We start from the raw sequence: 12130 nt of genomic DNA on the forward strand, positions 1-12130 counted from the left end.
AAAGTAGGTATTACCAATTCTTTTGAGAAATTCACAACAAAATGTCAGAAAGAAAAAAAAAAGATTAATTAAATTCTACTTCCTCTGTCTGGGCATTTTTAATTCTTTTGAAAGATTAATTCAAATCATGTTTATACCAATTAAAGCCTTCATTTTAGATAACTCAATTCAATGCCTTTCAGACTTATTAGGAATCTGCGGGAACCCTGATTGATAATCTGTTTTACATGGGTGGAAATGAAGAAATATGACTGACGTGCTAAATCATAGAATGGCTTGAAAAAATTCGGCAAAGTTTACAGAAGAAGACTCACTGTTCCACACAGTGCCTCTGCTGCCACTCCTACAATGCAGTCTTTCAGGAACACAATTATTGTACAAGTAAAAGGAAAAGCGCTCCAGGCAACAGATTTCCTGCAGCTGTTGAACAGGAGCGGGATGAGTCTGATTGGTGTTCCACATCATGAGGCAGTCCTAAAAGTCTCACCATGAATCAGGCTGTTGTTAGCGCACAGTGATGTTGTTATATCCATGCAACATGTAATATCCCTCTTGTTTTTTGTTATTGTTTTGTTTATATATGTTAAATTCTATACTGGATTGTTGTTACACTCTGCTGTGTAAATAAAGAATGGAGAAAAAAATGTACTGCTCGACATATAAACCTATTACATAGGCTAATATCCACAAATATACACTGGGTTGGTTATTTTATCGATCTAGCTCTGATATTAAAATTGGAATATTCTGATCAACATGCCATTATTTTTTTCTCACACAGCCTTGTCTTTCTAGTGTGGAGGGAATATCTGAAATGGAATAATCAATTTTAGAATAAATTCCTGTACCAACAATTTATTACAATGGTATGTGCTCTTTAGACTGTATAGGCATCAAAATATATGAGAGGCTGAAACTGATTTAAATTTAAAAAAGGAAGTGACATTTTTATAGTGAGCTTTGTCCACTAAGAAAGGCAATAGACATTTCATGATAGACATTTGGACTTGTCACAGCAGTAAAGGTGGTATAAATAACATTGATGATGACTCGGTGCCGATTCAAATGTCCCAGGTAACCATCAGTGAACCATCAAGCACACTGCAGCCACCTCATTACTAATTAATGTTATTGGTCGCACCTGTGCTTTTTCTGCTGTAACAGGCAAAATGTCTGCCGGGGAAAGTGTCTACAGCAGATATTGACGTAGTCTAATGTTTTTGAGATCGTTTAAAAGGAAGACTGTATGCTTACTCAACAGCAGAGTGACTATGGAAGCCTTGTAGTTGAAACTATATTAAATTTCAGAAAATGTAACGTTGTGTGTGAGAAACTAGCTTGTGGCAGCTAGCAGTTTTGCGCTCAGTAAGGCGAGTATGGCTGTGTCAACAACACAGTGTACTAACTGTAAAGCAGGTACGCACACCTGCCGTCCCTACTACAGACGCTGCATATGTTAACGTACACATAACAAAAATATATACAAACACATTTTAGCTAAGGAACATTTAAAAACTACTCAGAAATGCGTTATTGGCGTTATTATGTCTGTGTGAGAGGGGGACTGAGACAGTACCGTTAGCTAACAGCTACCTTGTCACTAGCTAGGTGAGGTGACTGCAGCTAACGTTCATGACACTTAGTAGCGATTAAAAAAATAAAGTTTAATAAAAACTTACCGTTTTAGGATACAGGCCAGCAACTGTCATTCAATCATGTGCCCGGTTCGCTGAGTAAAAACGGCTGACAGCGTCAATAATAAGACTAGCAGGCTGGCTAACGTTAGTAGCAGGTTGTTTAATAATGATGCAGGGCCCGGCTCCGATGTCACCCGCTCATGAGAGTCAGGTCCCTTGAAAAGAAGGCTTTGGAGGCAGACAATGGGTTACTATATTCTACATATTCTTATTCCTCTTCGTAGTGTCCCGCAGTGTGTAAATAAACAGTGATGAGCGTATCAGTAGCTTCCAGTGCCAAAGATACAAAGCGATACGATTGACAGCTCCCAGACTGCACTGCAGATTAGCTGTACGTCCAACCATCGCGGTCCAACTGCTCCGCTCTTCCGCATGGACGTCTTCCGCCTCTCAGCTGCGTCAGCCACACAACAGTCACAAAGAAGACTGTCGGAAATGTTGTGCTTCTCCTTCAATATAAAAGCTATGAAAAAAAATATGTGTGTGTGTGTGTGTGTGTGTGTGTGTGTGTGTGTGTGTGTGTGTGTGTGTGTGTGTGTGCATGTGTGTATATACCACGTTTGAAACTTTAATATTGCATTTAGCACTGAGCATCCCCATGTCTGGCATATGTTATTATTTTGTATAATATTATTGAAATTATGCAATGATTTAACTCTTTAAATTATGTGTCTTTCATTTCTTTCTTAGAAATAGCACATTCAAATGCGCTTGCACAAAATAATGACAACAAACAAGAAAACAACACTGTAACAAATTCGTTTTTCCTATAATTTAGTTTCATTAATTTAATTTCATTCACTCATGGTTATGAGCAGTGGTGGAAGAAGTGTGCAGATCCTTTACTTTGGTACACGTACCAATAGCCTATGACACTATGAAAATGGTCTGTTATAAGTTAAAGCCTTTCATTGAAAATCAAATCAAATCAAATCAAATCAAACTTAACTTATAGAACACTTTTCATACAAATGTTTGTTTAGTAAAAGTAAACAAGTATTATCAGGAAAAAGTACATGAACTATTAAACCTAAAAGTACCAAATGCTGAAAAATATTTGAAAAAAAACAAACACAACAAACACTTAATAACCTCAAAAGTATCTGTTAAAAAAGAAAAAAAAATCAATTTTTTTAAAGGGAAGAAAAAACAAACATTAAAAAAAAGTTAAAGAGTTGATATAAATATTTTTGTTGAGAGAGAGAGAGCGAGAGAGAGAGAGAGAGATTGTTTTTTCATTTTATCAAGACCATCATGTGGGCGGTTTCACCCTCTTTTATTTTGAAATGTCTGACCGGATATTCTCGTCTTACTGTGGTGTACTTGACACTGGCGGTATCCTCACGCTGCAGTCAAATACCAACCTCCTGATTCTACTAGCTAATGTTACTCTAAATAAGATAGCGGAGATTTTAGGGTTTTCTTACGCAGAATTTTATGTCGACACCTAGAGTCGTCACCCGGCCACACTGAGTTTTGATTAGTGTCTGAAAATTCTGAACATTTCTCTGCCTGAATGGCAGACCTCGAGATGCCAGCCAAAACACATGGAGTTGGAGTCTTCTTAGAGCTGAGGAAAAGGCTCCAGAGTGGACTGCTTATTGTCGGGTAACGTTTATTATCCTGAGAGAAAGCTAGCGAGCTAAACATTTACAGGTGGCGTTTATTATTTCTTGGCAAGTTTACAGTTTAAGCTAGGCTAGCTAAAGACATTAGCTAACTTGTGAGTCTTGAGTTCTCAACAGCACCAAGACGAGTAACGTCAACGATAGTTAAATGCTAACGTTATGTCTCTGTTGTATTTGTGTCATGTTTAAAACTCTAACATTAGGTTACTTTATGTGTAATTTTCCGCTCTTTGGTTGGACACTGCAGAGTTAGCCATTACAAATATGTGTCACAGAATGTTTTGTTTTTTGTTGTGTTGTTTTTTAATAAATGGGACTTAACGTTAATAACCTGTTGGATACTTGTGATCTCAAGATTCATATTTTTTATGTTGCCCCTAATCCTCAAAGACTCTTGTCACCATAAAATGCCCTCAGTGAAGTTAAGTTTTGAACTCGAGATTTGTATCTATCTTGATCCCCCAAAAAGGTGGCAAATATATATATGTGTTTCTCCCAAGAACTGTGGCAAATGCAAATGTAAAAAAAAAAATTTACACGAGACCTGATTTTGGTCTTTGCTTATTGTATGATCAATGATGTATAAAAGTTGCAAATTACATTATGAAATGAGGTTTTGCAAGTAGAGTTTTTATCAGTAGTGGAAAGTAAATTTTGCGTTTGCTTAAGTACTAAACTTCAGGTGTGTATACTTTTACATTTGTATTGATTGCTACATCACACTTTTGCATTTCAAAGGGAAATTTTGTACTTTTTACTCCATGATATATATTTGACAGCCATTGCAGTTATTTTACAAATTAAGGTTTTTACTGGCAAAACTTAAGATTTGTTTATAAAATATAATACATTATTATAGATTAAACTGCATAACAGTATATTAAGTTGTTTGACAAACCTCAATATTTAAGTACACCCACACACTAATGGTCCTATAATATATTGATATAAATTTACAGGGGCACTTCTGCATAATGAGTACTTTTAGCATTTTGTTCATTTTGTTGTTGATATACATTTGCTTAAGTAATATTGTGAATGCAGGACTTTTACTAGTGATTGAGTAAAGTGTGACTTTGCTACTTTTACCTAAGGATGTAGTACACCTAAAACATCACTAGATGGGGTTAATGAGATTTGACAGGCAGTAAAATCAGCTCTGGTCTTCGATGAATTTTCAGAGAAAAGCTTATTCAGGGAGAAGTACAAAAATATCCGGCTGAAAGTTATGTGATGGGGTTAAAGTTAAACATTACTCACTAAATGAAAGGCATCAATGACTGCACAAAAGCAGTGTGTCCAGTGATATAATGACAAAAGTAGAAAAACTTGATAAAAAAGTGCAGCCCTATCCAGTTTTTATTTTGTTGAAACAGTGCTTCTGTCAGCTGGTGGTCTTCACGAACGCAGTCATTACTTCCCTTAGCTGAGACAGCAGCACACAGCAGGAGACAGAGGTGCTGTTTATGATTGTTGTAGCATTATTTATAACAGCTCTTTAGCTTAGTGATCTGTAGAAAATATAACTGTCATTTTTATATCTCTCCATTTAGAGTATTTAACAGAGAAAACAAGAGATTTTGTTCTGAACCACAGACTGTTTTAAATATATGATATGATCAGATTTATATACAGTCTATGCTCTGCACATCATGCTGACTCATTAATCACTGTATTGACACCTTGACTTATTACAGATCGTCCTGAATCCATATCTGTATGATTTGATGTTGCCAAGAATTGGCCTGTTGTTCACTTATTATGCTTTAAATATCAAGAACAGAGATTATCAAATGATCCAGCCTCCTAAGTTGAGAAGACATTATTTCTGAGAATAAATGTTGCTCTTAGGGAAAACAAAAGGCTACTCTAACATTAATCTGTCACTCAACAATGTTTGCTGAAATGGTAAATGAACAGTTTGATGTTTTGGATTATTCAGTTTCTTGCTAAGAGTTAGATAAGAAGATCAATACCATTCTAGCGTTTGTGTGTTCTCTATGAGGCTACAGCCAGCAGCCACCTAGCATAGCTTAACATAAAGACTGGAAAAGGGGAACAGATGGCTCTGTTTGAAGATAAAATTGGCCTGCCAGAACCTCTAAAGGTCAAATATTAAGACGTTATATATTGCTTGTCTAATCCGCACAAAAACCAAAGTGTATAGGAAACAAGCTGTGGTTTTGCACAAGTAATATGTGGGACCTTTTTCTTGCTCAGGAGCTCTGGAGACTCATGGTGACAGTATGCAGCCAGACTAGGTGTTTCCCCCTGTTTGCAGTCTGTAGGCTAAGCTAAGCAAATCTTCTCCAAGCAATATTTTCACACTGATATAAGAGGTATTAAAGAGCTTTGGACTCAAGTCACAAAATTTGATGAAAAAAGACTTGCAACTGGACTTGGACTTAAACACCAATAACTCGTGACTTTTATTGGACCTGAAATACTTGATACCTTCCCCTAAGCCCAGACATTAAAAAATATATTATTCAAAAAGCGAGCTACAAATCCTGAATCACCTTACATTAATGTCATTTTTTCACAGCAAATCGTCACCTGCGTCCCCAGATGATCCACTTTGTTTGACCTGATCTGTTGCGTCCAATCAAGTCTCAGGGGAGAACAATGCCAAACTTATGTTACTGAGTGCCAGTTGGAAAAATGATACCAGGACCACTTTGTTTGTTTACATAATAATAATAATAATAATAGTGTAATAGTGTAATAAAAGTGTTTTCTGTTGACCAATGCATCATTGTTGTAAGCAAACCACATTATCTTTGTATCATTTTTTTTTCCAACTGGCACTCTTACATATCATAAGTTTGTTACTGACTTCTCTAGGGCTCAAAACTCAAAGTTTAAGACTTGGGAATTGACTGGGGACTTGTCTTGACTTGAGACTTGTGTTGGAATTGAATACAAAGACTTGAGACTTACTTGGGACTTGCAAAACAATGACTTAGTCCCACCTTTGAATATTGATCTTATCATTTAACTCTTGGCAAGGAAATGAATAAACATATTTCTTCAATCTCCATATCTCTCTATGTTACTTTTAAACCAGTGTGTTGAACGCATCTGCTCGTATCTGCTCTTCAGGAAAGATGTTGCCAAAAGTCCTGCCGATGTGGTCGTGACAGGCGGAGATTCTTCTCTCAACATCCGGACCCCCAGAGGCCATTTAAGCTTGAGTTTGCCGGCAGGAGTCACCTTCGAGCAGGGATCCTGTGTTCCAACACCTGCGGGAGAATCCTGCGGAGAGGAGCTGCATTTCAGATTGCGCATCAGCGTCATGCAAAGCGCAAATGAAGGTACAATCATGAAAAGACACGTGCAGCCTCCCTCTGCTTTGCTAGATTCCTCTGTGCCAAAGCGAGAACAAAGTCTTTAGTAGCTATTTAGAGCTTGCTTTCTATTTTGAATTAATTGGATTGAGTGAGTTGGTCATCTGAGACAGTGATGGTGTAAATTCTGCTCTCAAGATCCCTAATGACCAACTAGCAAGTGATCATCAGAGAATACCCCCTTTAAGTTTTGGTTTCATCAGAGAATACTCCCTTTAAGTTTTGGTTTGATCTCTCATCATCAAAAGTTTACCCCAGAGTCATTGCATAACATCCACAAACTCCATCTTTTTGGCATTTTTTAAGTCGAGCGCGAGAATAAGTTATAGCTGAGGACAGTCATTGACAGACCCAATCAGAATCAGATTGATTGCCTGCTCCCTATCTGAGCCACCTTCACCACCCGGTATTTTATCGATTTTGCGCTCTGTAGTACAAGGTTACCACCCTTTCACCAAAGCTGCCTCATTTATCTGTTTGCCTTTGGCCTTCCGCAGAGGCGTCTGACAGCATGATGGAGACACTCCGGGCAAAAGAGACTTATTGCTTCTACTGCCAGGGCTGCATGACGAGGCTGCTCGAGGACAGGTGAGGAGCACATGGAGGAGAAAGAGCATCAGTTGGAAATGGGTTTTTATTTACACCCTCCTTCACAGGAAGAGGAGCGGGTGTTTATTGATGGTGTGACCCAGCCGTTGAAGTGATAGTCTTTCAAAGAAAAATTGATGGATGGAGCCGGAGCAGAGTCCACAGTTATCAAACTGACTGGGTTAGAGTTATAGAGTCTGTGTGACGTAAAGGTCTGCGCTACCCAACAAAAAACAGTTGTGTTTCTTACCTTGAGGTGGTTCAGCTGGACAGTGGTATTGTTCTTAAAACCCTCAGCTTGTAGCTTTCCCTGGTTGGCAATGTGACATGCTGAAAATTGCAATCGCTGCAGTACAGAGACCCTTGGCCTCTGGCAATGTTCCTCAGCAATAACCCAATAAAAGTAGCCAAAAACTTATTTTTTTTGTTTTCAGCAAGGGGCTTGAGAAAGTAAAAATGTCAGGAGAAATGCTTGGGGCAGGGTAAAAGTTCTAATTTCAACAGTATTATGCCTCATTATGCTTCGTAGCAATATGTTCTGTGGTATGACTATGACTATTCTCAGAGGTTAATGCTTCTTTCATTGATCACAAAGTACCCTCTGCAACTTTTCTTTGAAAGGCCTAAAACAGTGCATGATAAATGATTTATTGAAATGAATAAAAACAGTGTTATATTAAAGCTGCACAAACAATTTACTTACCTCAGTATCAACATCACAAGAAAACACAAGGGTCCTTTTTAAAAAAAAAAATCTTCAATCTGTTAAATAAGGTGAAACTCTTCCTGACACAGTGGTTTCCCCTGCATTGCCCAACTTCCGCTTTTGTTATTTGGCAACTCATTTGCAGTGTTTGGCTTTTTGGTCCCACTTTCATAACCAAGCTGACTGTCTCTCATGGGTGGAAATGGAGTTAGTCTCCACTCCCTTTCCCCCCAAACCAATCAATTGGTAACCCAGTTATCAAACACTGTGAGAGTATGGGCTCAGTTAAGGAGGTATTTTAATTTTCTTGATTTTTCTCTCTCTTGCCCTACCCTTAACAACCATTTCCTCAAGCCCTCTTTACTTGACACTGCATTTACAGAACGGCACAGAAAAGGTTTGTTGCGCTTCAAAGATCTTTGTATAGATAACTTTTTTGTGTCATTTGAACAACTCTCTGCAATGTTCATCCTACCACATATTCATTTTTTTCAGATGTTTGTAAATCAGACATTTTTTCCAATCTCAGATACCAAATTTCCCTGACGCACCTGATATGAACACAGTTGATGCTATTCTTTGCTTAAACCCATCACACAAACGTTTGATATCCGCCATCTATGACAAGTTTGCGGAGATCAGACACGAGCATGTGGTGCGATGCATAACTGAACGGAGTATATATTCCACCAGCGCCTAATAAACAGTCTAGCTTCAAAAATATAAAATCAATACATGGTAGCAGATGTTTTGATTGTGGCAGGCCACCACAAAGATATGAATGTGTGGGGAACCCCGTTGGTGCAATTTCAACAACACGTCTCAGATTTTCCTCTTTTATGCAGTTTACTGCTCACTGTCATTACATGTACATCTTCCATACTCCGTCCATACTGCCTTAGCAATAGGATTCCACCATTATTGTTTTAAGATAGAAGTCTGATACAGATTATTTTGTTCTGAAGCTGCTGATTGACAACATTTTACACAGTGCTCAATATCCTTAAATACGACCACAAAAAGGATTCATTGCTTTTTCAGAGAACTGTGTTCTGGTCAAAGGGGAAAAGCCTCTGAAGTGGTACTTGACATGAAGTCGGCTGTTTAACTTGCTCCTGAAACCTGCCATCTCTTCAGCCTGGCATACATTGTGCGATTTTGAGCTATCCTAGATGAAAGATGACCAATGATGTATGAAATAGCCAGCTTTGTCATCTGCAAACATCAGACTTGATGTTGTTTTAATAGATCCATGTTGCAGAGTGTAGCATGCACTAAACTTGTAAGATTGCCAAAATCTCGCCAGCCTGCAGGAGGCTTTAGTCTTCACAAGTGCATCAAAATTAGGTATGCAGAGTCAGCTAGGAGGCTGGTTTGGACCTTATGGTGGGCCAGGTTTGGTCCGCGTGCCGTATATTTGACACCCCTAATTTAAAGTCATCAGGTGCCCAGAAACTTGACTTCAATTTAATGCTGATGTTGCTTTATTATTTTGGGATGTGTAAAATTCTCATTGCTAATATTTTAGCCATGTTCCACCGCTTCTAAGTGGCCAGAAAATCCAATGTAATCATGATAGTATAATCCTGCTATTAGATATTGCGAATATTGTGCCTGCTTTCCTAAAAAAAAAAAAAAAAAATTCAAAACATTGCGCGCAAGGACTTTTTGTCCTATTCCCCCTTTAGTTTCTGGTTTCATTTGGGTATTTTTTTTTATTGTTTTCTGTTTTTGTATTCAGATCTTCTCTGACCCTTTGTGTTTATTGGGAGATAAGAGCTTTCACTGCTGCAGCAAGAAGCAATTGATGCATTTTCCAAATATCACTGGACAATTGTGAAAGGAAAACCTTTAATTGCTTTTTTTTGCCTCTTTCTTCTGCAGAGTGTTTCAGAGAGTTCTTCCTCTCCCTAACGGCAACTGGAACGCCATCGTGGACGACTGGTGTTGCCACCCTGATCCATTTGCTAACAAGAAGCTGCTGCCCCGAGCAGAGGATTGTTTACTGGGTGACTCGTTCCTCCTCCTGGCCAGAGACAGCAGCTGTGAACAGACTCTCACTGAGGAAGTGAGTGCTGCTGGCTCAGAGGACAGTCAAGTTGCAAAGGTGAGGGACGTGCAGAAAGACACAACCAGTTTGATCTTTTATTCTTATAAGGAAGACAAAGCCTTTAACCCTTTGGAACCTGAACAAATTGGCCTGTTGTCTTTCAAAATCATGGGAAGAAGCCAATAAGCAACTTAACAAGAAATGGCCAAAAATTTTGCAAGAAATTAGTAACAAAAAAAAGAAAAAAAGGGAGAAAATTACCTGATAATGAGCACAAAAAAGGAGATTAAAAATCATGAAAGACACAAGAAAATGTGATAGAATATATATATATATATATATATATATATATATATATATGTATGTATGTATGTGTGTCTGTGTGTGTATATATATATATATACTTTTATATATACTTTTTTAAAAAATTGATCAGTCCACCATGCTAATTTTTAGGTAATTTTCCTCTCACCATGACATTTTTTTTGCACGTTGTAGGACATTTCTTGCCAAGTTGCAACTTGCCTTTTTTCCCCCATGTTTTCCAAAGAAATCAAACCAATTTACTCAGATTTCAGAGCTGTAAATGCTTGTGAAAGGCACCTGAATGCAGCGAAGGATGTTGATTCAGGTGTTAAAGGCCTAAACCGGCATTTGAAGTTTTGAGTCTCCTAGAAAACCAAGGATTTTTAAGAGGTGTTAAATAAGTCTGGAGGAAAGAACTAACCATCAGGATAATAAGAATTCTATCATTTCAAATATCCTCATTAGCTGCAGTGACGGAGGAAGTGTGGAAAGCACTAAATGGTCAATACCAGATTTGTTTTGATAAAAGGCAAAAATTGGATTCGCATTCGTACCGTACTTACTCACCCACACACATACACACACACTCCTCAGACGGCTGCATCAGTGAAGTCAAACTCTAGCACTCTGCAGACGTGGATTGATCTCCCTACTCTTTTATTAGTCATTCTCTGCACGAGTGGCCCTCTTTGCATGACTGAAAGTGAGAAAATAGAGAGAGAGGCTGATAGAAAGAGCAGAACAAATGACGATCTACCTGCTGTATATCTCTCTCTGTCTCTTCCCCTTTTCTGCCCTCCATCCTGGTTATAGTGGCTATTGATTGCAGTTATAAAACAGCCAAGTTAGAGATGGGGGAATATTGAGGTGAATAATTTTCAGTTTTTTGTTACACACAGAAGCCCTGCCGCAAACTGACACTTGTCTCCTGCAAGAGCTGTTCTTCAGTGCTGGGAGAGGCTGTCGCAGCAGGTATATATCACTCCATAGATTAGAACCATTATTTTCAACAGTGTTAATGAGTCTTTTTCTATTGTTTTCTACAGAGACCCTGAAACTGTACATCACACAGGTGGTGGTGGAGCCCGCTGTGGGAGACAGAAAGCCAGAAGCTTCTCTTCACAGGCAGGTTTTTATCCAGGGAAGCTTATGGTGGTAACAATCAGCAAACTGTGGCTTTTAAACACGTTTCCCACGTGGAGTGGGGTAAAAAAAAAAAAAAAGCATGGTATTGTAATATTTTATGTGGCAACATTGTCTCGATACACAAATGCCAAGTATCAATTTTTTATTTTATAAATTGTTAATGTTGTATTTAATCCTTTAAAATCTGAGAAAATTGTCTTGATTCCTTTCAGAAAACATGAAAAGAAAGTAATGAGCAACTCAACAACAAATGACCCAAAATTAGCAAGACGTTATTAAAAAAGTTAAAGTAAAAGTGTTTTTAGAAAGTATCTTTCTTTTTTTTTTTTCAAATTATTTTGTATTTCTCTCTTTAAAACCCATTTTCAGTTTATTTTCTTGTCCCCTTTTCCTGATTTATTGAAATTTGCAGGATATTTTATGCCAAATTGCTCAAAGCAATTTACTCAGGTTTCAAAGGTTTAAATGCTTGCTAATAATTAACATTTGAAGTACAGTGTACTATGTTGTTCTGTCCATGTACTTACACATTGTTAATGGTCATGGAAATGTTTTGGCAAGGTCCTTGAAAAGTCATGGAAATTTTTTTATTTTTTCTATGAAAATGTTAGGGAACCTTGTTGAAACCACATTCTTTCATGAGGAAATGGATGAAAAGTGGC

General features: G+C 37.8%; 2 protein-coding genes across 4 annotated transcripts in view; one reads left to right on the forward strand and one right to left on the reverse strand.

Annotated features, from left to right (window-relative positions):
- dop1a (DOP1 leucine zipper like protein A) overlaps positions 1-2070 on the reverse strand; it is a 35645-nt gene extending 33575 nt beyond the window's left edge. For all 3 annotated transcript variants that reach the window (XM_088083963.1, XM_042489228.2, XM_042489227.2), the window contains exon 1: positions 1680-2070. The gene's annotated coding sequence lies outside the window, so the exon portion shown is untranslated. The remainder of the gene's footprint in view (positions 1-1679) is intronic.
- Positions 2071-3006: 936 nt separating this feature from the next.
- Positions 3007-12130, forward strand: part of ube3d (ubiquitin protein ligase E3D) — a 31247-nt gene continuing 22123 nt past the window's right edge. Inside the window, exons 1-6 of the mRNA XM_042490481.2 lie at positions 3007-3305; positions 6428-6639; positions 7170-7260; positions 9851-10073; positions 11222-11294; positions 11369-11447. Coding sequence (XP_042346415.2) covers positions 3214-3305; positions 6428-6639; positions 7170-7260; positions 9851-10073; positions 11222-11294; positions 11369-11447 — 770 coding nt within the window. The 5' untranslated portion in view covers positions 3007-3213. The remainder of the gene's footprint in view (positions 3306-6427; positions 6640-7169; positions 7261-9850; positions 10074-11221; positions 11295-11368; positions 11448-12130) is intronic.

This window comes from Plectropomus leopardus, chromosome 11 (genome assembly GCF_026936395.1).
Source record: "Plectropomus leopardus strain MGB_pleo_1.0 chromosome 11, ASM2693639v1, whole genome shotgun sequence".
NCBI classification, from domain to species: Eukaryota; Metazoa; Chordata; class Actinopteri; order Perciformes; family Serranidae; genus Plectropomus; species Plectropomus leopardus.